This window comes from Acipenser ruthenus, chromosome 29 (genome assembly GCF_902713425.1).
Source record: "Acipenser ruthenus chromosome 29, fAciRut3.2 maternal haplotype, whole genome shotgun sequence".
Taxonomy (NCBI): Eukaryota; Metazoa; Chordata; class Actinopteri; order Acipenseriformes; family Acipenseridae; genus Acipenser; species Acipenser ruthenus.
Window position 1 is genome coordinate 636755 of NC_081217.1, and position 27564 is coordinate 664318.

Below are 27564 nucleotides of genomic sequence, written 5' to 3' on the forward strand. Positions count from 1 at the left end.
CTGCAGGCCTGTGTGTACCCTTTATAAAGTGATTAGAGCAGACTGCAGGCCTGTGCGTACCCTTTATAAAGTGATTAGAGCAGACTGCAGGCCTGTGTGTACCCTTTATAAAGTGATTAGGGCAGAATGCAGGCCTGTGTGTACCCTTTATAAAGTGATTAGGACAGACTGCAGGCCTGTGTGTACCCTTTATAAAGTGATTAGGGCAGACTGCAGGCCTGTGCGTACCCTTTATAAAGTGATTAGAGCAGACTGCAGGCCTGTGTGTACCCTTTATAAAGTGATTAGGACAGACTGCAGGCCTGTGTGTACCCTTTATAAAGTGATTAGAGCAGACTGCAGGCCTGTGTGTACCCTTTATAAAGTGATTAGGGCAGACTGCAGGCCTGTGTGTACCCTTTATAAAGTGAGTAGGGCAGACTGCAGATATAGACAGTGATATAGACAGATAGACAGTGATATAGACAGTAATAGAGACAGTGATATAGACAGTGATAGAGACAGATAGACAGTGATATAGACAGTGATAGAGACAGTGATATAGACAGCCCAGGACTGTGCTGTAACTAACCCAGCAGTGTCTGTCAGCAGGTACTCCTGAAAATGGTGCCATCTGCTGTTTGGATGTGAAAGTGATTCAATTCATTCAATCGTACAGAGCCGAGTTTAATGAAGCGATGTAAGAACAGTGCTGTATGTGCATCAGTGCAATACCAGAAGGGTACAGGTGCAATGCAGCACACAGAGGAAAGAGGGGCTCGCTGTCATGTTGTGAGTCAAACACTAATATTTCATGTCATGAGTGCCACATCTCTGAACAGCCTAATCCCAATTTGGTCATTGTGATTAATTGGTGAAGAATAATATTGCCACATATTAAATCCCAGAATTAACAAAAGAAGTGGAAAAGCATTTGTTTATTTAGTGCCAGAATACAGAAATGTTTAAAAATGGTCATTAAGCAATTTACAGCAAGTACATTTAACAGGGGCTTCAATCTGATTCCAAAGAATACATTCACAACAGACCACTCAGACACAGGCAATACAAAGTAAGGCACGCATGTGTTTATAGAAACAAAGTGATACTACAAGAAACTTAGTAAACCTCTTTGACAAGACAGTAAAGGGTTTGAAACAGCTTCTCCTCTGCTTTAGAGCTGTATTTCAATGAGCAGAATCTAGGATCTTGTTAAGACAACTTCAGAAATGCATGGACATTGAGCCTGGAGCACTGGAATGAGTCTCGGAGCAGGAATGGGCTGGTTTTCACTTCAAACAGGTAACCTGTTTCTGTAAAAACACCGATGTGCTGCCATAGATTCCAAACAAGACTGCCCTGATAATGTAAGCCCTTTACACTGTGTCTGGCATGAAGAAGAATACAAGCTGGTTTTAATCATACTTAATATTATCAGTTTAACTGGCTGAACAGCCAGTGTTGTCCTGGTAGTAATGTAAGTATATATATATATATATATATATATATATATATATAAACGCGTGTTTTCCACCTCTAATATATATTAGCGTGACACTGGAACAACATTTCACTTTGTTCCTTTCAGCATCCGTTTTGTCTGCTGCTTCACTCGCAGTTCATTGGGGACTGGGCGCTGTGCTGTATAGGTGAGGCTGCCCTGTACAGTGCATGCACAGTACTGTAATGTGAAGGAACACTCCGGTGCTCCGTAGAGCTGACAGGTTCACATGCTCTAATCTACTGCGGATGCTCTAGGCTTGTGTTGAAGCTTCAAATCTGACTTGTGGGGGCCTGAATGAAATCCAATTCCATGCCGCCCCCATGGCTGGAGTTAATAACGGCTATAGCATATGCCATGTTTTCTGATTTAATAAAGACTGGGGTCTGCTGGATTGATTCAAATATCTGAAAATCTAAATAACGTCAACTGTTTTTTTTTTTTTAATTTTTTTTTTTAATCATTCAAACAAGGGCCATGCCTGGCATATTAAAACAGGCTTTGCAAAAAACAAAACAACAGACATAAAGAGTGACGCAGGCACGCTGTTAAGGGCTCTGGATAGCGGTGGCATTTAGATCTGTTGCTGTTTACATCAGCTGGGGTGTTTAGCTTTCACTGCGGTCAATTATCCTGTGGTAATTGCGCTGCCTTGGGTATTACTGCCTAATTGGTACACAAGGAAAAGGTGTCGTGGGGCATTGCACACCTGCTCCTCTGTTCCAGGGGGTTGAACTGACGACAGGATAGTGTCAGGTGCCTGCTTCTTTACAGCACTGGCTTCAGGACTGCAGTCCTCAGTGATGAGGGGGGGTGGGGGGGGGGGGGGGCAGCTGCAGTCTCCTACAGTGCCCGACTGCTCTGGGCCCTCCTTCCTCCTTCCCTAGCTGCTAGGGTCTAGCATAGCTTGAGACACACGACCATAACATGCGGGGCATGACAGACCTCCTGCATGTTACACAACAGAACCTGATGGCATCTTTACTACATGTATAGTTTAAAGATCCGAGATAAAACATCAGATAAAAAGGAGAGGAAGAGGCGATGGAAGAGTAAACCAGCGACCTCTGTCTTTACAGTCAACACGATTTGATTTGCAAATGGGAAGGGAAAAAAAAATCTGAAAACACAAGTACTTAATATCTGTTTCCAATAATGTTTTACGGGACAGCTGATCCCCTCAGGTAAATACTGGTTGTATCGATTAGGAGAGTTCAAATGATGCTCAGAAGATCGTTGTTTGTTTTATTTGTATAGAAAGACAATAAATTACAATTTGGTTTTAAATAAGACAAAAGACTTGCAACAACATTACAACCGAAAAGACAAGGAGCTGCTTGATATCTAACTAACCTTTGTGGTGTTGCTGCTAATCAAACACTGCCAAAGTGAGTTCTGCATATACGTCTTTACATGTGAATAGGCGTTGTGTCACCAAAGCCATCTGGGTCCCCATGTAACACAGTGGGATATTCTTCATTCTTCTCAATGCATTTTTTTTTGTTATACAAGGAAAATGTATTTTACAAGTAGAACCCCCAAAGCCCCAAACACACACAGCTACGTGACTTGAGCACCCTAAAATGTCAAGGGATTTATTCTTCATTTCTTCGAGACAAGCTGGTTTTCCAATTCTTCCAGTCTGGCTGTCATCTGAGCAAGTGTTTGGGGTTAAGGAACTCACAGAGAAAACATGCATTATACATGAAGCATTACTCTTAATTCTGCATTGAAGGGTTGTTTCGGGTGCTTAGAGAACATTCACCAAGTATTTAGTATCAAGAACATTCCCTGTAAAAAAATTATAGGTGAGTGAAAGAGCACTAGAGGAGTGCTGACCGGGGTTTCAACCCTCTTATTAGCACGACTAGTATTTTCACTGACACCTCTTTTCTTCTGTTTAAAGAGCTGCTGTTTCGCTGTTTGTATTTTCTTTGCTTGTACAGTCTTTGGTTAGTTTTGGTTCTCAGTAATCTAGCAGGCAGCCCCTTTTAAACAGCCACTTACCTGTTTTGCACAGACAGTGTGAAGTACAGTAAAGGGTTATAGTTTCTGTCTCGGTTCAGTGTGGAAAGGATATGTCTTTGAGAGAGCTTCTCTAAAGCAGACGTGGTTCTTTCCTGGAACTCCAACAGGCTCTCACAGGCACACGGGTCTTTCACCTCGATTTCCCCGAGACTCTCCTCTGCAACAGCAAGGTGCATTTCAGGTACAAACCTTAAAGATCCACTATCATCATTTCCCACGCTTACCTGTGTGTAACAGGGCAGAGGCTGGGGGAGAACCAGCGACCTTGCACACCGCAAGCGAGCATCTTAACCACAATGCAAAAGAGCCGGGCTCGTCTGCATTCGTGGTTTAGAGCTTTAAACCTCCTCTCACCTCACCGACAGGACAGGACAGAACCCGTAACGGCAGAGCACCCCACCACACTGCCCGTCACATGAGTTTACACTTTGCTATGCTTTTAGCATTATTTAACCTTTTATAAGGGGCAGTATATAAAAAGGTAAAGTTTCTGGTGCACCTCCTCCCCACTTACAAGCAGAAAAAATGATGAATTGAGCTTTTTCTATGACAGGATAGTCAAGGTTTCAGTGTAGAATCTTAAAAGTGGCCAGTGGGTTGTTCTATCATGTCATAGTTCTTGTATGCTATAACAGCTTGCCGAGCGCCCTGACCTGCACAGGTGTTAAGTTTCAGGTTTTCTGCGATCTGGTTGATGGCTGTGAAGTCTGCTGTGTAGTAGAAATGTTTGTCTGCGGGTTCGGAGGCGATCTCCCGAAGCTCTGCCTCGACCGCTTTCCCAACGCCCACAGCATACATGGTGATGCCTGTGCAAACGAACACAAGCTGTTACTGATTTATTTTACCAGGAGAGCACTAACTCATTCAAAAACCTGCTAATTATAAACACACACACAGCACTGCAGTATAAACAATGTCACAGCTCATCCGTGAGGCTGGGGCTGATCTAGCAATCTTTTCACTGATTACATTTTTAATATAGGGTAAAAAAAAAAAAAAATTAAAAGAATTAGAAATATATATATTGTTGGATTAATTTTGGATTAGCTGGAAAACAAAAGTATAAATTACAAAAAATAAATCTAAAAAAACCCAGAGGCACCCCCTCAAATGACCTATAAATGAATGGAGAGAAAGAACCCCTCTTCTGCACAGTAGAATGAGTGCTATTTATTTCAGAAGTAATTTCTAAGTTCTGCTACACTGTAAGAACGAATACGAACATCGTATTCAGTCTTTCACTATTATAGTAACCCTTTGCGTTTCATTTGAATAAACAAACAGAAGAAGCTCGGACCTGCATCTTTGGCCCGTTTGGCCCACTCGGAGATGTTGTCCTGGGAGCGCCCGTCAGTGAAGACCAGGCCCACTCTGGGGATGTTTCTGGTGAGGGGTCTAGCCCCTTCAGCCTCCGAGAAGCTGTTCTCCACCATGTGCTTCAGGGCCAGCCCCGTCATGGTGCCCTTCTCCATGTACTGCACACCCAGGACGGCTGCCTTGATGTCCTCAGCGCTCTGGTACTGGCTGAGGGGGAACTCTGTGCGCACGCGGCTTGAGTACTGCACCAGCCCCACCCGGGTCCCACTGGCCGACACGTCCAGGGAGTCCACAACCTGGTTCACAAACTGCTTGACCAGCTCGAAGTTCTGCGGCCGCACGCTTTTGGAGCCGTCGATAATGAGGACTAAATCGATGTTAGCGGATCTGCAGGCTGGGACCAAAGAGACATTGAAAGCCAGTTTACCAGCAAGCCGTATTTCAATGCACCTCACAATGCGCACGCACACACACACACACACTAAAACCAACAAACAACGCCCGCTTCGTTTCACTGAAAAGACTTACTGCTGCAGGTCTTGCCATCCTCCTGCAGTGGCTGTCCCTCCGGGCAGACGCAGTGGTAGGAACCAGGGCTGCTGACACACTTGAACTCACAGCCATGGTCTACTGAGTTGCAAAGGTCATCGGCTGCAATTGAGAATTTTATTACTTACAGGGCACTGGTATTCATACACCTTTATACTGTAGATTTGTGCCATGAAGCCTTTACTTACAACAGAACAAGGTGACTGTAGAAGGCAGGCATGGCAATCGCTATTATTATTATTATTTATTTCTTAGCAGACGGCCTTATCCAGGGCAACTTACAATTGCAAGATATCACATTATTTTTACATACAATTACCCATTTATACAGTTGGGTTTTTACTGGAGCAATCTAGGTAAAGTACCTTGCTCAAGGGTACAGCAGCACCCACCGGGGATTGAACCCACAACCCTCCAGTCAAGAGTCCAGAGCCCTAACCACTACTCCACACTGCTGCTCTGCAGTATATACTCCAGCCCTGAACTGGTGCACTTCTTCTGTGTTGGAGGTTTGTATTTCAGTGTCAACCAGTGGCCTGGAGCTGTGCTGAGGCCACAGAAACTCATCTGGCACACAGCCTGGCATCTACAACTATCTGAGAGCAATTAACCTTGCTTAACACTGAACAGGGTTCTTTTACCATTATACTCTCCATTAGTGTTAGAGAGCTGGTGAAAAGACAGCTGTCACTACACTGCAGTTACCACACAGAATGCTGTACTGTGTCACAGTATGACCCTCATTCCAGCGGAATCACCGTGTAAGAACATTGCGATTTCCATTTTGAGTAGGAGTGTATTCAGTGTACAGCAGCAGTTCTTTCGTTGCTTAGCAGAAGTGATTATTTTTAAGTCTGAACTGTGGTTTACAGAAGAGTGTTCTGCCAGTGGGGATACAGTTTAAAGGCAGCGTATTAAAGGTTTTAGCTTACTTTCTGTACGTCCAAATATTAAGACAAGCGCCCTGTCATTTACACGTAACCACTTCCATCTGTCTCCAGGTAATAATGTGGATTCCAGATGAATCGATGGTACAGTTTGCCACAGATTCATTGGAAAATTATCAGACTAGAATCTGCATCTATGTAGGACAAGCTACTGAGTTGTCACACAGTTGTGCCCAAATGTTTTGCATCACTTTTTAGAATTAACTAATGTTGCTTCAGAAAGTCGAATGAAATATACTTTGTAGTTTCTTTGATTACATGATGTTAAATAAAAGATCTGAATTATGTTCATATAGTTTTTTATTATGTCTCCATTATGTCTCCATCCTAAAATTCTAGGTCATGCAAAACTTTTGTGAATAGCTGTAGATAGGAACCAGTTACCAAGTACTGTATCTGGGACCACCTAGACAGCAGGGGGCACCACTGACACAATCTAAACCTACTGCTGTACTTACAATGCACTGTCGCCACTCTGTAAACACTGCTGCACCCAGCACGGCTCTGTGCAGGTTAGTGGCAGCATGCATTGGTTAGGACCATGGGTTTTGAGAATGCCGTTCTGCAGCATCAGAAAGAGAGGCTGAGGGATCCACTGGAGGAATCAGAAAGTTAAAGGAGAATGTAAGGAATGTTTCGGCCTGTCTCTGCTACTCCCTCTAGTGGAAGCTATGTGAACAGGGGTCTGGAGTTCACTAGAAAGGGGTATACTCTTTCTGAATTTCAACTTACACTGGCAGGTTTTCCCATCATCCTGAAGTGTGTGTCCTTCATTACAGCGACAAAAGTAGCCGCTTAGGACACTGACACACTCGTGCTGACAGCTGTGGTTCCCAAACGAACAGTAGTCAATCACTGAAGGGAAAAAGAATGTGATGTTCACAAAACGAGCCATGGCTGTTTAATAAGAAGATCATGTAAGTGTATAGAGCCATATACTGAATGAATGAATGAATGAATGCATGTTATCAATGATTAACACACTGATACACAGAGAAGACAATCTATACCACTGACTCGTGGCAGATGGCAGTGCTACAAAGCACTCTGTATTTAACTATAAACCACAGGCACTTTTAACAAGGACTCTGTTATGGCAGGACACCGCATGGGGAGGTACATTCTTAACCCTTACATACATAACCCCGTTCCCAGGGTGACCCCAGGCGCCTCATTACAGAATGTCTGAAATGATTCAAATAAGTGAAACTCCATCCTGACATGAGGTGTGCTTTATTGCAATATGTGTGACGTTACTCCCTAGTGTTGTTATTAATATTGCTGTTAATATTTCTGTGAACAGCAGGATGAAACAGTACAATTAAATAGCATGGGGTTTTGCATCATCAATTCAGGAGTGGTTGCATTTTCGACATGCGTTGCATCATCCTGTGCAAACTATGATGCAATGCGATGCAATCCACACGGAAAGGATCTCCAGAGGCAGAAGCGAGGCACTTCCATATGGAAAGGGCTGCTCAGAGGTCGCTTACAACGGCACGGATCTGTGGCTTCATTTGCTAGGTGGCATTCTCTTCTGCAAGCTTCTAGACAGATTCACACTTAAACTGCAGCTCACTGTGATCTCAGTATCAGAATGTTCTCTCTTAGCACACATGTTATTGCAATCCTGTGCACACTTTGATGACGTTTCTGTTTATCCCTTAGGGTCCTCGGGGTCCCAGGCTATGCTGATGTATCGTAACAAGAAAAGCTCATGCATTTAAGAACTGAAGCAGGCATAAAGATAAGAGATCTGCACAAGGGTTGAACACCTGCTGAAGGCTAACTTTAAACGCGCATTGCAATGTCTTAGATACAAATCTGAAGGACCGTTTAAACTGCAGCACCCAGATCAGGCAGCGGTATTTAAATTGCAGTGTACAGCAGGCATGAGTGCACAGAACAGCTCAACAGCACTGTGACCAGACTGACTTGTGCATGTCTTCAGGTCCTGGTTGAGGTAATAGCTGGCTCTGCAGCGGCAGGAGTATGAACCAGGGGAGCTCACGCAAATGTGTTCACAGTCGTGCTGTCCTTCTGCGCAGAGGTCAATAGCTGTAATAGAGCAAGAGAGATTTCACATACAAAGTGCTGCAAAATCAGAGCCTCGTGCCTCCCCTTATATCCCCTGCACCCACTTCATAACAATGAGTGCAGCTTGCACAGTTGCATGTGGGATAAGGTTGTGCTCCATAAATAATATGTGGTGGACAGGGCCAGAATAAAGATTCAATTCAGCACACAGGACCTTCACTCATCACTTATCTGTATGTAACCAACACATTGATGCAAAGCGTATTCCTTTTGCCATTGCACTGGCGGCACACAACAGAAACAGACATTGAGCTTCGTTATCTTTATTTCTAGTCCCTTTTCTCTTGTCCTCATTGCACATTCGGGGATGCTTGCCCCACTGAAGCCTGGTGTTTTGCAAGGTACCCTGTGAGCAGGCTTGAGCTTTCTAAGTAGCATAACTTACCTGAGCATGTTTTGCCATCCTCGTTGAGTTTATATCCAGGGTTGCATTCACAGTGATACGATCCAGGAGTGCTCACACAGACATGCTCACAGCCGTGAGGCATCTCACTGCAGAGATCCAGACCTAGTGAATGGAAATGATCATTCAAATGACTTATTACTTCAGCACCACGAGTCCTGAAACACACGCCCACATGCAAACAGATCAGATGAAACAGAATACATGTTTCAAAACATCCTTAAGTGGAAGAGAACCAAATATAATCATTGAAAATAGAGGCGCAGCACCACAACACAAAACGTAGCTCAAATTTCCATTCTTTACTATTTAGAAATGTATACATTTGATCTTATTTTCATTGATTGAATTTTGGATGTTTGGGAAACTGATCTGGGATGTAGCACCCACTAATGGAAATAAGTGTATTACAAAACAGTGTGTGTGTGCGATGACAGCTCCGTGATCCGGACTTGTCTCTAAATATAATTCACGACAGGAGACAGACCATGCTGTTTTACCATATCTTCGACGGGATCGTCCCTATTGTGCTGTTGGTTATTTAGTTTCAGCGCCAGACCGTCCCTACTCCAACAATAACAAGGCTTTGTAAACCTTGTCTTCCTCTCGATTCCTCTGAGCCCCTCTCTGTACACAGAGCCTGACTCCCCCTTTGATGTTTGCAGCTTACCACAGAGCTTGTCTTGGAACTGCTTTCCGAACTGCTGGATGAGATCAAAGGACTCAACCAGGAAGACGTGCTCCTCGAGGGGCGGGGAGGCCATGGCCCTCAGTGAGTTCATGTCGGCCCTCTGCACTCCCACCGCATAGATCTCGATGCCCCTCTCCCGTGCCTGAGCCGCCACCTCAGCCACGCGGTCCTGCGGCCGGCCGTCTGTCACGATCACCGCCACCTTGGGTAAGTTCCTGCGGGCGCCCTCCTGCTCGCTGAAAGCCACGTTCATGGCATACTGGATGGCGAGGCCCGTCATGGTGCCCTGGGCCAGCGGGATGATCTTGTTGATGGCTTTCACCATGTCAGCTTTCTTGCTGAAGCTCTTGAGTGAGAAGATGTTCTGGAGCTGGCTGGAGTACTGGAACACCCCGACCTGCGTGGTGTTGGGGCCCACATCCAGAGCGTGGATGATATCGATCATGAACTTCCTCATTGTCTCAAACTCAAAGGGCCTCACGCTCCTGGAGCTGTCAATGATGAAGACCAGGTCCAGAGGGCCCGTCTTACACTTGTGATCTGCGGAGAGAACGGGACGCACAAAAAAGCTGTTACCTAATCCAGTGAGAAAAAAGCTATAAAATGCACTTCCACACACAGAACTAGTTTTGATTTCAATGTATATTTTATATCAGGTAGATGTTAGTTTATGAATGATAACTAGATCTTAATCTACATCACACCTGACACAGCACAGAATTGATTGCAAGTAATTTGCTATGCTTTACCATGGGTCCTTGCAGCCCTGAAGGATAAAAACCCCGACAACCTGAGCATTCAATATTGTCCCAAAGCAGGCCTCCAGTAGAGAACCATGGAGCTGAGCTTCCAGAGCTCTTTCTATTTGACGTGAATGACTGTGTTTTATCTTACCCGGTCTTCCTCGTCTGGCATCCAGGCTCACCATTAGGATGAACAAGAACGTTGCACAAAAAAACAGCAGCTTCATCCTGAAACCTTGGATTGGAGAGTCGTCGGGACGTTCTGGGACTTACTGCAGAGGAAACAAAACTCCATGTGATGCGCATGCCTGGCACATTCTTTCAGGGCTTTTCTTTCTATAAATCTTGCTCCAAACAAATAGCTCAAAATCACTGAGCTTCTTTGGGCACATCATGTGATTGCAAACTGGCAGTGGAGTGAGAAAGTCAGATTCATTCAGGAAGAAAGGAGACGCACTCACACTTTGGAGCTTTTGGAATATTATTTAACCCAGACCTCAAATAAAAAGATAATTGAAATGTTCCTAATGTGGGCCAGTCAAGCAGGGAAATAGATTGGAAGCCCTTAGGGGCTACGCCTACAGCCCGCTGCTCTTTTCACACCCATTAAATGAACTGTCGCTGGATATTTTTGTGATAGAAACTATTAATGTCAGGGATGCAGATCCGATTCTCAGTTTCCGTCTTGCGCTCGGCTAGGTTTCATAAATAAATAAACAAATAAATAAATATGTATCTGGACGTTTGAGATTAAACTATACAAAGTCAAGCATTCAGAATGGCTTCAGTGTTGGAGGTCAGCTAGGTTTATTATCCTCAGAAAAGTTTCCATTAGTAATGCAGCACAGTGAAAGCATGGCAAAGCACAGGGAAGCATTGTAAAGAACTGTGAGGTATACTGAAGCATATCAATCAACATGACAAACCAGGGCAAACTATGGTGAATGCATAGTATAATCATGGGAAATGCATGGAAAACCTGCAAAAACACTGTGCAAAAACACTGTGCTAAAATACTGTGCAAAAACACTGTGCTAAAACACTGTGCTAAAACACTGTGCAAAAACACTGTGCTAAAAAACTGTGCAAAAACCTGTGCAAAAACACTGTGCTAAAACACTGTGCTAAAACACTGTGCAAAAACACTGTGCTAAAACACTGTGCAAAAACACTGTGCTAAAATACTGTGCTAAAACACTGTGCTAAAATACGTGCTAAAACACTGTGCTAAAATACTGTGCTAAAGTTTATTCGACATCTAAACATTAGCGGTTCTCTCCTTTTCGAGTAATGCAAGGGAAGAATCAATTCTGCCCCACCTCGTATAACTGGTCTATATCTGTGCAGTGTGAAAACTACAGTGTTTTGAATATAGTTTCATTTTCCTGTGGTTCACAGCATTACAAAGTCGATGTGTTTCATGCTGCCGAGTCTCTGTGCCGCCACAGACACAGACATGTCTATTGTATCGAATTAAAAGCTATGTAAACCAACCATTGCTAATGTAGTCATATAAAACAGCCAGTGTGTGTGCTAGTCACCGCAAGATTAGTCAGGTTTAGTGGTGGTAGGAAAGAGATCTGCTGATTGGGGTGCAAATAATGGTTTCACTCAGCTTTCTGGAAACCCTGTGCATAATTCGATCCCTGTTTTGAGATTTTCACACTGAAACTAAAAACTTGCCCTGATTTTCAAAAGTACAAAGAGACTCCTTGTCCCCCTAGCCTTCACATACAGTCAGCCCTTCCGACCCCCAGCAGAAACCTGAGGTTTCGAAAGTACTGGCCACTCCCCTTGCTTAGGCTGGCATGGCAAAGATTAAACACTGGAATAAAGAAACTGTGCTAAAAGTAAAAGCAGATACAGGAATGCAGCAATAACTGCATTTGTATTACCTCTATTAAGCATTGATTTGAATATATATGTTATTCTTCATCTAACAAGTCTACAGTTAAACCTGAGTCAGTTTTGCACATTTGGAAGAGTAGAGGAAGAGACCCATTAGAACATGGCTTGACTCACTTCTGCACATTTTGGCACATCATAATATAAACAGTATTTGTGTAACTGGGTATCGTAAATCCACGATGTTAATGCGCAATGAGATTTGATGCTAGCTTTACAATACAAGCGAAACTTGAATAGCTGGCCGATGACTTTCAGCTCAATGTGTTTTAAAAGGCTTTAAAAACACATTCGATAATGAACAATGGTAAAGTTGGGTTTGAGACAGGAGTCCTCCTAAAACATGACAGGTTTATCGAATCAAAGACCTTTTGGTTTTGTTTTGTCCTCTGCATTTTCTGTTTGAATTTCTGGACCCTACTCTTTCAATTCTTCTCTCTATCTCTCCTGCAGTGTTTGTTTATGGGGGAGGTGTGAGAATCGTGCACCTGTACAGCAGGTGGAGATCAGAAAGACAAACAAAACGGGCTTCTGAGATAGAGCGAGAGGGAGAGAGAGAGAGAGAACGAGAGGGATAGAGAGAGAGGGACCTTGGATATGCACTCAACCCATCCTGACACAGGGACAAAAGGCTACTTGAACGGGCAGTGCTCAAAACACAGCTGAACCAATCCATCGTGTTGAGGAGTGAGATGCTCTGAGAAGGTGACAGCACTCCCCTGCCTCACAGAAAGCTCAGTTAAAAGGCTAGCTGTCCTAGGAAGGTGACCGTGCATCACAGGAGCTATGGAGCACGGCATGTATGTGACGAGTCAGCAGAGCACGGAGCTGCAGGACGAGCAGAGCAATGGGAAGAACAGTAAGTCGCAGTGCAATGTCTTTCCGTGCAGCGCTGGAGAACACTGGCCATGGGGAGATGTTCAAAAGTGGGTTTGGGGGGTTTGGGGTGAGAATAAAAGGTCATTGTCTTCTAGGCAGCAAAGCAACTCCAGGGTGCCATTATTATTTTTATAAAATGTTAAATAAATCTATCGGGGTTTCAGAACTAGGGATAAACAATTGAGAAGGTTGATTTAAGGATTCTGAAGTCTGAAGCCCACCTATGTTGTTTCTTACTGCAGTAAAACATCGCTGGTGTGTTATCATCTGGCTCATCAGTTCTCATCTAGTCCGTAGTAGCTGGTGGATCTCAGATCCTAAAGGACCCCAGTGATTCTGGATCAATAGCATGACTTGGTAATCCTTTCCACACCCTGACTAGCAGCGTCTCCTACCCTCTGTGCTAAGTCTGCCTCCAGTTCAATTCTGACTGTGTCCTCTGGCCCTGTTTTAAAGTTTTAGAAGCCTCCCTTTCACTGCAGTCTTTATTTCTATGTTCACAGTTTAATTACAACCTTTTAAAGAGCGTTCATGAATGTTAGAGGGTTTTTTGAAACAGGAAGAAAATACCTCGCTTTAGTGAATCAAAACTGGATTTAAATATGTTTGAACTAGTTTTGTGAGTGGATGATTAGTAGCCACGTCTAAACTGTTTCAATCATTTTTTTTATCAGCATTTGTTAATATAAATATAAAATATGAGTTGCCAGAAATCCGTCGGAGAGAGTTTCTCAGAGGGGATTTTTCTGGTTGTAAACTTTTAAATGCAAAGCGAGAAGCAGGCAGGCACGATGATGAAAGCTTCTCTCTCACAGCAGCAGTGCCCACTGTGAATCCCTCCCACTGCGGGACACACTGGCTTCCAGTTTACTGCTCTAACATTTTACACGCCATCAAAGAACAAACTGTGCTGACGCCAACTTCACTCAAACCAAAACAGCCCTTAAAACCTGAGCTTGTAAATGCGTGGTTTGCAACTGCAAAAAATGCAAACATACCAGATCTAGCTGTGCTTTCCAAACAGGTTGCTGCTGAAATGCTAGTTTGCGCACAAGTACTGTACGCCTATGTACAGTAAAGCTGGATTTCTCTAATGTGATCCCTTTCTAGTTAGCACATGACCAAGCATACCCAGTCCTTCACTGAGGGTCATGCAACACCTTCTGTGTGCACTTGAGGGGGTTGGAAGTGTACCGGTATTTAACGCTCCACTGACAATCTACGCTCTTTGACAGCGGCGCGCGATTATCTCATGTGATTTCCCACTTGGCACAGTCTCGGGTGCCGCAACTTTACCAGTCGCTTAACAATGCAATGACACTGTAATTGACATGGTCAGTTTGCTCCACAGCCAGACGTTACTGAATAACTGCAAGTTGTGTGCGTGTTCAAAGCATCCGCAGCTGTGGTCTGTGCTGGGACTTCGATACGGGATATTGTAAATGTATTCAATAAAATATCCAAGGACAGAAGAAAACAGAAGTGCAATGTTCAAAGGACAGGCAATAAAATGTTTTAATAGGCTAAAATACGTACATGTACCAGTAACAAATACTCAGAAATAATAATATAGCATTGTCACTAACTTTTTGTGTCGCCCCCAAAGTTGAAGCCCCACCGGACAGAACCGAAGACTACCCACCCGTGCTTCCCCTCTCCGGTTCTCTCACTCACCTGGGTCAAGTGGATCAGTCGGACAGTCGCTTCCGAATCCCGGATGAGCAGCTGAGCTCGTGCTGGTACAGGTATCTCTGAAGCGGCGTGCACGCACTTTAACTTCTTCAGAAGTACACAATGCTATGAAGCGTTATCCAAACCAGAGACATCCAAAGAATGGTTTGTGTTAGTCCAGTTTACTCCGGTATTATGAATGACTGATTGTTAAAATACACTGGCAATACAGAATCGTGAACTGTGAAGAAAGCCGAAGCAAATACGTGGAATTGTATCTGCAGGTTTGGTATCTCTTTAGCGTGCTCTGGTCCCGCACTGAATGAAGCGCAGGTATTTAATCTGGGGAAGGGGGTTCGAATTAAACCACTCCCCTTTGAAACGGGACAAACCGGGGGGAACGTTTAGGAAACGGGGGAGGGGGGGCTGAAACTTCAAAAACAAAAACGAGTGTTTTCTTGGAATAGGACAGGAAACGATTTTAAACACGTGTAGTGCAAGTATAGCTGTGTATTTATTTTTAAAAAGTTGGAAAACAAATCTATGCATTTTATAAATATGTATCATTTTGTTTTCCTAAATTGATTATCTACGATTTGTGTTTTGCTTTCTTTCACTACCATAAAAACGCAACATATGTGTAGCTACTGAGCGACTTAATAAAAATTATTATTATTATTATTATTATTATTATTATTATTATTATTATTATTATTATTATAATTATTATTATTAATAATAATAATAATAATAATAATAATAATAATAATAATAATAATAATAATAATAATTGCAGATGTTTTTCAGAAGAGAATGTGCTCTGTGTCGTTTTTAAAAAGTGCAATGGTGTTGCAGGCTATTAATTGACAGAAAGCTGTAAAACAGTCTTGTCTTATTACTGCATATCAGCATTGTAAAATACCAGGCTAGTCAGCGCTGGCGGTTTAACACGTGCACACCCTGACCGGCTTACCCGTTCCAGCTCAAGGCTTGTCCGAGCTGAACTGTTTTAGGTGCCCCGTCCCTGCACATTTTTCTACACCCCGTGTGAGAGATACCGAGGTAAATATAGCTACAGTCCCAATGACCCTGACAGCCTGCACCAGAACAGCATGGCAGTGACACATAACTCCAGGTCATGCACAGCGAAGGTCCATGTGAAATCATGCTCTGTTCGATCTCTCATTCTATCAGAGAATTATATACACTATATACACACACGCTGGCTAACTTCTTCAGGGCGTCCAAACAACAGCTTGTCAGACCGCTCTCCCCATCACGAGGCAGCGAGTAGTGGAAGGGGGCGTTCTTTTCTTTCTTTCTTTCTTTCTTTCTTTCTTTCTTTCTTTCTTTCTTTCTTTCTTTCTTTCTTTCTTTCTCTTTCTTTCTGTCTTTTCTTTTTTCTGTTACACGGTGGAATGAAGTGTTGTAATTACAATTGAAGGCATGTCTCGTCCTTTCGTGTTTACAACAGGTCCCGTGTACATTTGTACTTAGGTCTTATCATTTAGGATGTGCATAGCAATCGCTGTGCAGATCGAGGAGCAGAAGAGGTCTCTGACAGTGTTGCTGCCGCTGCGTGTTCAGCCCTTTCACTTTGTCTTTGTAATAGAACTTATGCAAATACCATATATTGGATTATTGATTGTATTATATTACTTTTTAAGTGCTTTTTTTGCATGTTGGTGATATACAGTATATATATAAGAACAAACTTATATCATTTTATATGAAGTGCAGTTCTACCAGTGCATCAAAAGTTCTGTTTAAGGTGAAAGTTTTGGGGTTTTTTGTCCATTGCTATCAGTGTACATGTCAAACAGGGGGTCTTCTCTGTGGGTGGTCTGCAGCTTATGGGTTATGCTCACAAACTATTGGATTGCCTGGCCTGGCATTCTGCCTGGATGCGCATTTCACAGGAAAGCAAATAGCTTGTGTGGCCTTAAATCCATAGCATGACAAATGTTGGTTTAAAGTTATGTGCAATACAGGGCTTGCTCTGCATAAACAATTCAAATACTTGCTTATTCGTATTTTATTGTAAAAAGAGAAAATTACAATTTTATTGTAATGACAGTGGTTTGAAAAATAATCCTTATATAGTCTACAGACAGCGGTGAGGCAGTTTGCATTGGGAACCTGGCTAACTGGATAAGCTTACCTACAGGTAACCATCCCGTTCCTTATATAGACACTGACTTGAAAACACTGAACGTGATGCAGCTTCACACGCAGTCAACCCTGCAGTCGTTTCTCTGGGGTAAGCAGTGCCCACAGTGAAGCGTTTCTGCTACCCGTGCTCTTCTGATTCCTGCAGTGTAGGGACGCCCTCATTCAGTGATTCAGTGATGTTTCTAATTGTGCAGGTCAATCCCTGTTCAGCCCGTATTGACCCGGGATTCCCTTCGGCAGTATCTGCAGGTCCGGCCAGACCAGACCGTGCTCATCCTGCATGCCAAGGTGGCTCAGAAATCATATGGCAGCGAAAAAAGGTATTGTATAGGCGAGCATGCGTTACCTGCTGGAGAAAACAGAACAAAGAAATGTGCACCGCAAGAGACTGTCTTAACCACGATGCAAAAGAGCCGGGCTCGTCTGCATTCGTGGTTACAGAGCTTTTAACCTCCTCTCACCTCACCGACAGGGGACAGAATCCGTAAGGGCAGAGCATCCCACAACACTGCCCCATTGCACAGGCATGGTATAATCATAGTTTGTCTGTTTGTTGTACAGTGCTGTATGTGTGTTCTGTATTGTATTAATGAGATGTGAAGACATTACAAGCTGGTTTCCTGCTCCCCGCAGGTTCTTCTGTCCGCCTCCATGCGTTTATCTCAGCGGGCCGGGATGGAAGCTGAAGCAAGAGGAGCTCAAAGGTAGCGGTGTTTTACACTGAGAGGCACGCAGCTTATATTCATGCAAGATGTCTATGGGATTACAGAATGACAAAGCAACCAAGAATGGGATTGAAACTCTCCGTGCTGTCCTTTGATTCTGTTTTCTCAAATTACGTTTCTGTTTAATATTTGATTGCGTTTCTGTTTTATATTTGATTGCGTTTCTGTTTGATTCGCTAGTGCAGTGCACTACTCAGAATGCATGAACTCCAAACGTTAACACCTGCAAGTGAGCTTCATAGGGACTAGATCTGCAATGTGATCTAGATCTGCAATCTAGATCTGCTATATAATGACATTTCATGAATGGTTCAGGACTTGATATCTCTCTACTCCGCTTGTGTTTGATATCTCTCTACTCTGCTTGTGTTTGATATCTCTTTACTCCTCTTGTTTCCAGCCAGTGGCTTGGGTGACTCTGCTTGCAAGCTGTGTGGCTACATGGGTCTGGACACAGCAGGCAGCAGCCAGATGGAAACATTGAAAATGAACTTTGAAGAGCAACCGGACTCAAAGGCAGGAGTTAAAAACAAAACGATAACAGACTGCAGAGCTTATCAGAACTCTTAGCCAGATCTGACCTTAACCCTAACCCTAAACCTAGCCCTAGCCCTAACCCTAAACCTAAACCTAACCATAGCCCTAGCCCTAACCCTAACCCTAACCCTAACCCTAACCCTAACCCTAACCCTAACCCTAACCCTAATCCTGGGTAAAGTAAATCAGTCGGTACACAATTTAGAAACATTCATCTACGAATACTTGTCAAGGTGTCAAATGAGACGTATATGTTGTCTAATAATGTAGTCATATGAAGTGAACTGCACATAAAATGGGCGCCTGTTAACATGAAATCAATCCGTTCTCTTTGCAGAGATTTGGTTGTGCAAAGACCCTGTATATCTCCGACACGGACAAAAGGAAACATTTCCGTCTGGTTTTAAAGCTCTTCTTCAGCAACGGCCAAGAAATCGGGTCCTTTTACAGCAAATTGATTAAAGTGATTTCCAAACCTTCCCAGAAAAAGCAATCCATGAAGAATGCAGACTGTAAGTATACATTCAGTTTAATAAACATAGCATTGTAACCCTTAACCCTTAACCCTTAACCCTAACCCTTAACCCTAACCGTTACTCTTGCTCTAACACTATCTCTGATCCTAACCATCCCAGATGATACCTAGGCAATTGCTACACTTAGTTTTTTATTTTGCATTTGTATTTAATCCTTTACTAAAATTGACAAAAAGAAGGTGCGTTTCTAAATATCCAGTAATGTCTGAGAACGTAATCTCTTCACTTCAAGGGAAGCCATGCTGTATGACAGCGTATTGGTTCAAGTTCAGCCATTCGTGTTCTGAACATAAACGAATCAAGCCGACCCTTTTACGTGATCTTCCACGCCAACGACCAGATGTGCAACGATGATGCAAAAATCACTCCACTACAACACACATTACCTACTGTATCGAGAGTTTTATTTCCACAAAAGAAGAAACAGAACTGTTTATAACACCATGCACCTTGCAAAACTGCACATCTGAAATGCTGTAATTTGGAAGTAGAACTGTATTACATAATTAAAGTGGAGCTCAACACTCTCCATAACTGAGGGCTCAATTAAACAGCCACTAACCAAGGTGAAGGGGGACTGTTTTGACCAGCTCCTCTCACACTAGCCAAAGTAAACCCTCCCAGATGCCAGGTTCCAGGTGCAGTGCGGACTTGGACTAGCACTCGTCCCCTCTGTCAGGACAAAGACTCGCAGCTCTGTTTGCGCTGGTTCTGTAGCACACAGACTCGAAACACAGGAAGCATTGATAAGACCAGCCCGACTAACTGAACTGTAATCTGCAGGCTTGTCTGTCAGGAGCTCTGTTCAGCGCTTTAAACAGAGTCTGTTTTGTTTCAGTGTGCATTTCTTCAGGATCAAAGGTTTCCCTCTTCAATCGGCTGCGTTCCCAGACCGTCAGCACCAGGTATCTGTCAGTGGAAGGAGAGGCCTTTGTAGCGAGTGCCAGACAGTGGGCAGCATTCACCATGTACCTTGGTATGATTCATCCGAAACGAATCCAACTCATCCAGTAATCCTGACCTTTCCTGATTGCTCTGCTGATAAAGCCTTTCTTCTTCTTCTTCTTCTTCTTCTTCTTCTTCTTCTTCTTCTTCTTCTTCTTCTTCTTCTTCTTTGCATTATTATTATTAGTATTAAATAACTTTTTGGAAAAACAAAAGCAAAAAACTCAACATGGGTTCAATTATATTTTGTGAACCATACACAAATAAGAAATGAGGATTCGTTTTCTCTTCCCTCTTGCTCCAGTGGATGACCAGGGCTCTGCCCGGGGAGATTACCCGATCCGGGATGGGTATATTTGCTATGGATGTGCAGTGAGACTGGTATGCACCAGCACTGGTGTGGCTCTGCCCACTATGGTAAGCACAGGAGTGAGTTATTTCTAATAAGGTCGAGTGTGTGTTGTTGCAAGTAAAACAGGTGCATGATGGCTGTCTACCAAAGTGATGTCTAAACCCCTGTACTAAACACGCACACTGGGGCAAGGTTTTAGTAGACCCCTTGTCTCAGCAATCTCATACCAGAGAGAGCACAAGCTAAACATCTTAGTGGTTTTTCACAGGTATTATTGCACAGTCAGCTTCTGCACGATTCTGTCACTTAACCCTCTCTGGCTTTGTGAAAAAACGCTTTGCAGTGGCAGTCTCAGGAGAGTGCTAATGGGCCTCTGGCTTTGGCAGACAGTTCTACCACTTGTATATTAACTTTTAATGCAGTTTGGGGTAAAAACCAGGGCTGCCTTGGAAGAAATGGATGTGGTTCATGGCTGGGACTATTGTTCACTTTTGCTAAGCCAGATGGGGTTAGCGCTAAAGGCTGGGGTTAGGGGTTTAGAGTTAGGGCTAGGATTAGGGTTAATGTACACATTAAGTACATTGTAACTATACATAATAACATTGTAATGCTGTGTAAGTTCACACGTATCTACTAAGTAATCAGGATGTAAATACACAGTAATTAGAGACACTTTGTGTGAAGTGTCACCCTAACTGCTAATAGGTGTGCTATCAGGGTTTAGTAGATCTCACTGAAATCACAGCCAGTGTCTGGAGCATGGTAACACCAGCAGATTAAACAGAGCAGCCCCTTGTGAACAAACGTTCAAAATAAAAGGTCCCAGCGACTGCTGTGTTTTTGCTTCGTTGACACAAGCTGCAGTGCTGACAGCTTTGCTAGGATTCTGGAACAAGAACAAATACTGATGCCCTGACCCGCTGACATTCTAGAACCCCCCTCTCTGTGGTTTCATCCCAGTGTTTGTTTATAGTGATGTCAGCACCTTAAGACTAGCTTCACAGAGTGGGGTATAGACGGCTTCAGCTGGTGTTAATGTTATGTCTAGGATGAGACAGGACTGCAGCCGGAAGCTGTGATGTGCATCATGAAACGCAAGCACACCGCTCCACATACACTGTATCTCTTGTGCACCCCACCCACGCTTCTGTATGTTATGTAAGAGCACCATAGAAAGTGCTGAAACAGGAGGATATGCTGCAGCTCTCTGCCAGCCCCAGTGTGGGTTTCCACAACAGTAATGGTGTGCGTGCTGATATTAATAATCACTGCAAGCTGCAGATAGAGATCTGGGGGCTGGCGTGGAATCTACAGTATCAGATGGGAACTCACAGGCATTCTGGAATCCAAAGGATAATCAGAATGGTTCTAATTTCATATTGCTAACCTGCCCTATTACTCATGTCACTCATGCCAGTAATGATACTGTGTGTCTGCAATTAGTAGATTACCTTCTATTTCCAGTTTTCGTGCAGCATAACTGAATAGCACGAAAGTGATGAGGAGCAGGTTTTGAAGTACACTGATGAAGGCATTCGCCGGTTTGTTTCAAGTTATGGATAAATCATCCTACATTGTAACAGGAAGCACATTATTCTATACACACGTGTGTCCTGGTAATGGGGATGTGGTGTCTCCGCAGGTAATCCGCAAGGTGAATAAACAGTACGCCAGTCTGGACGTGGATGAGCCCGTGTCCCAGCTCCATAAGTGTGCGTTCCAGTTCAAGGACAGCAACAGGATGTACTTGTGTCTGTCCAATGAGAAGATCATACAGTTTCAGGTATCGCTCTTCCAGTGCTTGTGATTGTTTTTGTAATTGGGTCTATTCATTTGATCTGTTCGGTAGCACTTATGTAAATGCTGCCACTATTTTAATCTTTAAAAGCAGGGGGGTTGTGAACAGCAGCCTCTCTAACAGTGAGTGTCAGTCTCTTATGTAAAACGCCAGGTTTGAGTCTATCTTTTAATATTTAAACAGCGGTGGTATTTAGATCTGCCCGTGCTTGGAGAGTTTTCATGGGACGGTGGACCTGAAATAGAAGTAGATTTAAAAGGTGCTCGTGCTTCCATGTCGTTTTCCATCAGAGGAAACAGGAGCACAAAGAGGCCATGTGAATCGACGTCTGAGCTGGGATGTGAACCCAGGATCTTCAGGCTTTAAGTTCGTAGCTCTAACCACCAGACCAGACCTCCTCCACCGCGCTATTGAAGTTCAGCTAAACAAAATGAAGTGTAAAGAAGAGTTAAAAATGTCCACTGACTACCTTAAAAACAAAGACATCCCGATATAGGCAGTGTGCTTTCACATGTAGGATTCTGCACTAGAATCTGCTGACTTCCTTCCATTCAACACAAACTACATGGGCAAGTGGGGTCTGGCAAAGAGAGCGCGAATCCTCAAAAAGGCCTGAGTCTAGACAGAGGAAGCAGCCAGGGTCCTGGTTCTAACCAAGGAATGAATGGTTTGGATCATGCAGATATAGTTTTTAACCATCGCTGCTTGATGGACCTGGAGGTTTTCTGTAAATGGAATTGAATAATCATTAAGATACAGCCCTCTAATTTAAACAAGGGGCTTCCGCAGCATCACCCAGCTAAGCGTGGTTCTGGTCCTTGCAGGCATCTCCTTGCCCAAAGGAGCCCAGTAAAGAGTTGCTCAGTGATGGCTCCTGTTGGACTATCATTGGAACAGAGACAGTGGAGTACACCTTCAGTGAGAGCCTGACGTGCAGCCAGAGAGCTGTGACCCCCTTCCCTGTCATTGGGAGCCTTGAGGTGAGAAATATATACAGAGAATATTGCAGGACTCCACTGGGTCACTGTTGGATGATGCTGGTCTCATACCTGCCCCAACATATTTCAGACATAATAATAATATATTCACATTAATAAATCATGCATTATATATACAGTATATATATATATATATATATATATATATATATATATATATATATATATATATACACACACACACACTTGTAAAGTAGTAGATGTCTCAATGTAGTTAATGACTGACGGTTGTTCAGAAAATGTATCATTTATATGATTTATCTCCAGTTTGTTTTGCATTGCATTGTAGACTGGCTCTCTTTATTAAACAACTCAGCCTTTTCTCGCGCAAAGACTGGCAGGTTGTTTCTGTGTTTATGAAAAGAATGTAAACGTGGCAGCTTTAGCGCTAATAAAAGACGATTGGGTATTATATCATTGTAAACCCAGCGGTCTGGTGGGTCTGGTTTATTGATTGACTAGGATTTACAAAGTAGCATAGACGTGTGTGTGTGTGTGTGTGGTTGCCATTTCCTTTGTTGTGAAGCAAACCAATTTCTTTTTCTTGAGACGTTCATGCCAGAAGCGACAATGCAATTAGAATGATACATCTACACAGAGAATACTAGAAGAATATTACTTTCTTATATCCAGCTAATTAAAGACTAAACAAACGCCCTGGCTAATGCACCTTCACCAGTGCAGATACACACTTGTTGGTTGTCATGGCTGACACCAAAGCAAATCAGTGCACGATGGTCTGCTAAACGAGCTGCAGAGACTTCCTCGCGTGGCTTTTTGCCGTCGCCAGTTAACACTGATTTTGCTGTGAGATCTCGCCTGTTTAATAGCTGCCCCCTTTTTCCAATGCTGAAGCTCAACGGCGGTGGAGACGTGGCCATGCTGGAGGTGCACGGTGAAAACTTCAGCCCAATTCTAAAGATCTGGTTTGGAGATGTAGAAGCAGAGACCATGTACAGGTAAGAATGGACATCCTACAGAACTGATTTAAATAAATATATATAATGCACCCTTTCAATACAGAACCGATCTGCCGTTTCGGGGGGTTATCTGTCAGACACCTCAATACTGCTCTGCAGTGTTGAAAGAATTTAATGCTAATATGGCTGTTGGAATTAACTGGATAATTCATAAGCCTTTAGCCTTATGAGTTTTTCACTTATTATTATTTTACAAAGTAAAACCATATGCTGCTGTGTGTAGGGCATGATTAGCATTGCCCTGTTTAGCATTAACCCTGACTAGCATGACCCTGGTTAGCATTAATCTTGGACTTGGTATAATCTAGGTAAAGTAATCCAGGACTAGAGCCAATCAGGGTCTGTGAACCTGGGGGGCAGCAGTGTGGAGTAGTGGTTAGGGCTCTGGACTCTTGACCGGAGGGTTGTGGGTTCAATCCCCAGTGGGGGACACTGCTGTTGTACCCTTGAGCAAGGTACTTTACCTAGATTGCTCCAGTAAAAACCCAACTGTATAAATGGGTAATTGTATGTAAAATAATGTGATATCTGTATAATGTGAAATAATGTATAATGTGATATCTTGTAACAATTGTAAGTCGCCCTGGATAAGGGCGTCTGCTAAGAAATAAATAATAATAATAATAATAACCTAACCGGATCATTAAAATAATGACATGATATATGTAGATATCTTCTTCTTCTTCTTCTTCTTCTTCTTCTTCTTCTTCTTCTTCCTCTTTTATTTTCATTTTCTCATACGCAGGAGTCCCAAGTCCCTGATATGCGTGGTGCCCGATATCTCTGTGTTCAGCAGGGAGTGGAGGTGGCTGAGACATTCCGTTACTGTCCCTGTGTCTCTGATCCGAAGTGATGGGCTCATCTACTCCAGCGCCTTCTCCTTCACCTACACACCCGAGCAGAGCGTCCTCCCTCGGCAGAGAGTGACCCCGGAGCTGCCCCCGGACTCGGACACCCTGCTGGACAGCATTCACCAGGAGTTCACACGGACCAACTTCCACCTGTTCATGCAGAGCTAGCACCGACAGGAGTGAATGCAAATACGAAAAAAGCAAAAAATAGAGGCTGAAATGATCACGCAGTCGTCTGTGCAACTGTACCTGATTGAAATGAAATGATCACGCTATCGTCTGTGCAGCTGTACCTGATTGAAATGAAATGATCACGCAGTCGTCTGTGCAGCTGTACCTGATTGAAATGAAATGATCACGCTATCGTCTGTGCAGCTGTACCTGATTGAAATGAAATGATCACGCAGTCGTCTGTGCAGCTGTACCTGATTGAAATGAAATGATCACGCTATCGTCTGTGCAGCTGTACCTGATTGAAATTAAATGATCAGGCTATCGTCTGTGCAGCTGTACCTGATTGAAATGAAATGATCACGCAGTCGTCTGTGCAGCTGTACCTGATTGAAATGAAATGATCACGCTATCGTCTGTGCAGCTGTACCTGATTGAAATGAAATGATCACGCAGTCGTCTGTGCAGCTGTACCTGATTGAAATTAAATGATCACGCAGTCGTCTGTGCAGCTGTACTTGATTGAAATGAAATGATCACGCTATCGTCTGTGCAGCTGTACCTGATTGAAATGAAATGATCACGCAGTCGTCTGTGCAGCTGTACCTGATTGAAATTAAATGATCACGCAGTCGTCTGTGCAGCTGTATCAGCCTGAAAAACATCCAAATAAAAGTTGTTCCATCACACCCAGCAGTAGAAACAGATGAGATCATATTTGTATTCATTCTTTCACTCGCAGGCTGTAAATGGGAACTCCTAAAACAGAATTAGGATCTGCAGGGCTGAGGTTCAGAGGTCGATTATCTGAAGTAATGGAGGTGTGTCTAATGATTGAGAATACCAAGTCCAGCGAGCTCAGAAACAGAAGCACCGCGACGTAGACCTTTTATTATGATTTTTTTTTGAGTTGCCAGCTTATCTCCCTTGTATTTACAGTATCCGCAGAGCAGGTTTTACCTAGGGTCACCAGATCTTCAAAGCTCAAAGCCGCAACACATTGTGAACTCATTGTCTAATTAAACCTGTTAAATATAGGCTGTTTAATGGCTTTTTAAAAAGCCATCCTCACACCCTCAGTATTATCTTTTTTTTTTCAAGCAGCTAGCTAATTTCATTACACTCCCAAGGTGTATAATTTGTGGCTAATTAGTTCAACTTGCCATATTGTGTTATATATGTATAATAATAATAATAATAATAATAATAATAATAATAATGAATTCTGTTCATCGTCATTAAAAATACATTTGCGTTTTGGTATTTCTTTCTTTTTTTACTCACTGGTGGGTTCGGATATTTATTGACGTTATTACTGAGGTTTATAAACACGCCATCCACCCCCCTCCCGTCCACAAGCATTTCCACTGACATTTTCTAACATGCTGTCCTTGTTCTTGGATGTTGGATCACTTGCGGTTTGTTAACGAAGTCTGAAATGTTGTGTAAGTCATCTGGAGCTTATTTAACACAATGCTGAAAAACATTTTTGTTGGATAAAAATGTTGGTAGTAAAGAGAGCGGATGAGGGTGAGGATGATTATAGACTCATGAGGAGTCTTCCTGGAACGCCTTCCCCTGTAGACTCGATATTTAACTCCTCGCTTGTCACACTGCTGCCATATTTACTTCATCGCAGACGTTTGTTATATTTATAAATGAGTTATAGTTTCAAGGGCATAACATTCAAATGTAATAATCTAATTTCACAAAACTTTAAAATACTCCAGATTAAATTAGAGGTATTATAAAAAAAAAAAACACTACATAAATACAAGTTAAATATGTAATTGTTACTACATCTAATTGTAATATAAACATTTAGCTAGCACTGCCCCGTGTATCTGGGATTGTCTCACAGAGACCAGCACTGAAATGTTAACAACACAAGCCAATGCACTTCCAATTTGCTCTGGAGAGAAACTGTAAAGTAAGAACTAAATCCGAAAAAACTGGAAATAATTCAGCCTAGCTGGCAATAGCTGATATTTGGAATAAAAATATTTGAGAAAGAGTCATTTAGTAAGTGGAGTTGAAATTCCTCAGAAGAAGCCAATTAGAAGTCGCAGAGTTATGTAGAACAGGCGCTGGAGACTTCATCACCTGCCTGAAACCATCTGAACCTGTTTAGAGACGTGATGGGATCAATGTGAGCTGCTACATTGTGTCCACTTACCCGTGCCTCTCAGTGCAATCCAGCATTAGGGATTTCTATTCAAACTGAAGGAGCTTGAAGAGTATTTTGGGTTCTTTTTTATTTCAATTGGTGTTTGATCATACTGGTGGAAACCTTTTAGTAGTGATGTTCATTAGCGGAAGCTAAATGTGTTGTAATTCTAAGTGCTTATTTAGTGACTGATTGTTCATTTAGCACATGCAGAATGAGAGCACTGTACTTTATAAGATCGACACACAACCATTCACAAAGGATTGCAGCCAGCCCATATGGATTCACAAGACTCACCCAGGCCTGATCCAAGGGGAATGCAAAGCAAACACACACTCTCTTGTTTTACCGTACTCAAGATCATTTCTATCAACGAGTCCTTCTTTGTTCGGTTTTAGTTTTTTGTTCACTCATCAGAGCCACTGCTTTGCTATAGAAATTGCTACAGACATACAGTAATCATTGCTGCCACCATCAGAGGTCTCTGTTTGTCTGTCTGACAGATAGCAACATCATTTAACAGGATTAGCATTTCCAGAGTTCTTCACTTTGCAGTATTATCTTGCTAATGATCTGGACAGGGATGGGGCTGTGAAGGGAGTGCAGTGGTTTTCTCAAGAGA

The 27564-nt window shown here is 43.0% G+C and overlaps 2 protein-coding genes across 2 annotated transcripts; one reads left to right on the plus strand and one right to left on the minus strand.

Annotated features, from left to right (window-relative positions):
* Positions 1–899: 899 nt before the first annotated feature.
* On the minus strand, positions 900–15043 carry LOC117428160 (matrilin-4-like). Its single transcript, XM_059004026.1, has 11 exons — positions 14714–15043; positions 10407–10527; positions 9492–10052; positions 8804–8926; positions 8257–8379; positions 7054–7176; positions 5354–5476; positions 4806–5219; positions 4162–4314; positions 3570–3665; positions 900–3150 (listed from the first exon to the last, which is right to left on the minus strand). Exons 2-11 carry the CDS (start codon positions 10480–10482, stop codon positions 3083–3085), a joined length of 1860 nt encoding a protein of 619 aa, XP_058860009.1. The 5' UTR covers positions 10483–10527; positions 14714–15043; the 3' UTR covers positions 900–3082.
* A 2028-nt stretch (positions 15044–17071) lies between these two features.
* LOC131702023 (recombining binding protein suppressor of hairless-like protein) lies at positions 17072–25933 on the plus strand (the record flags this gene model as incomplete). Its single annotated transcript, XM_059003432.1, has 10 exons — positions 17072–17202; positions 17516–17586; positions 18008–18123; positions 18482–18656; positions 19519–19656; positions 19930–20042; positions 21620–21760; positions 22600–22755; positions 23629–23732; positions 24499–25933. Coding segments are annotated over 10 exons (1419 nt in total), but the record flags the coding sequence as incomplete, so codon positions are not given.
* Between the last annotated feature and the right edge of the window lie 1631 nt (positions 25934–27564).

Bases quoted from the DNA above. Each gene is read 5' to 3' on its own strand.
- LOC117428160 (XM_059004026.1), bottom strand. From the start codon at position 10,482: ATGAAGCTGCTGTTTTTTTGTGCAACGTTCTTGTTCATCCTAATGGTG. The intron at 5,220-5,353 runs GTAAGTCTTTTC...CTTTGGTCCCAG, and splicing joins GGATGGCAAGACCTGCAGCA to CCTGCAGATCCGCTAACATC. The intron at 3,151-3,569 runs CTCAAAGACATA...GAGTTCCTTAAC, and splicing joins GTCTGCTTTAGAGAAGCTCT to CCCAAACACTTGCTCAGATG.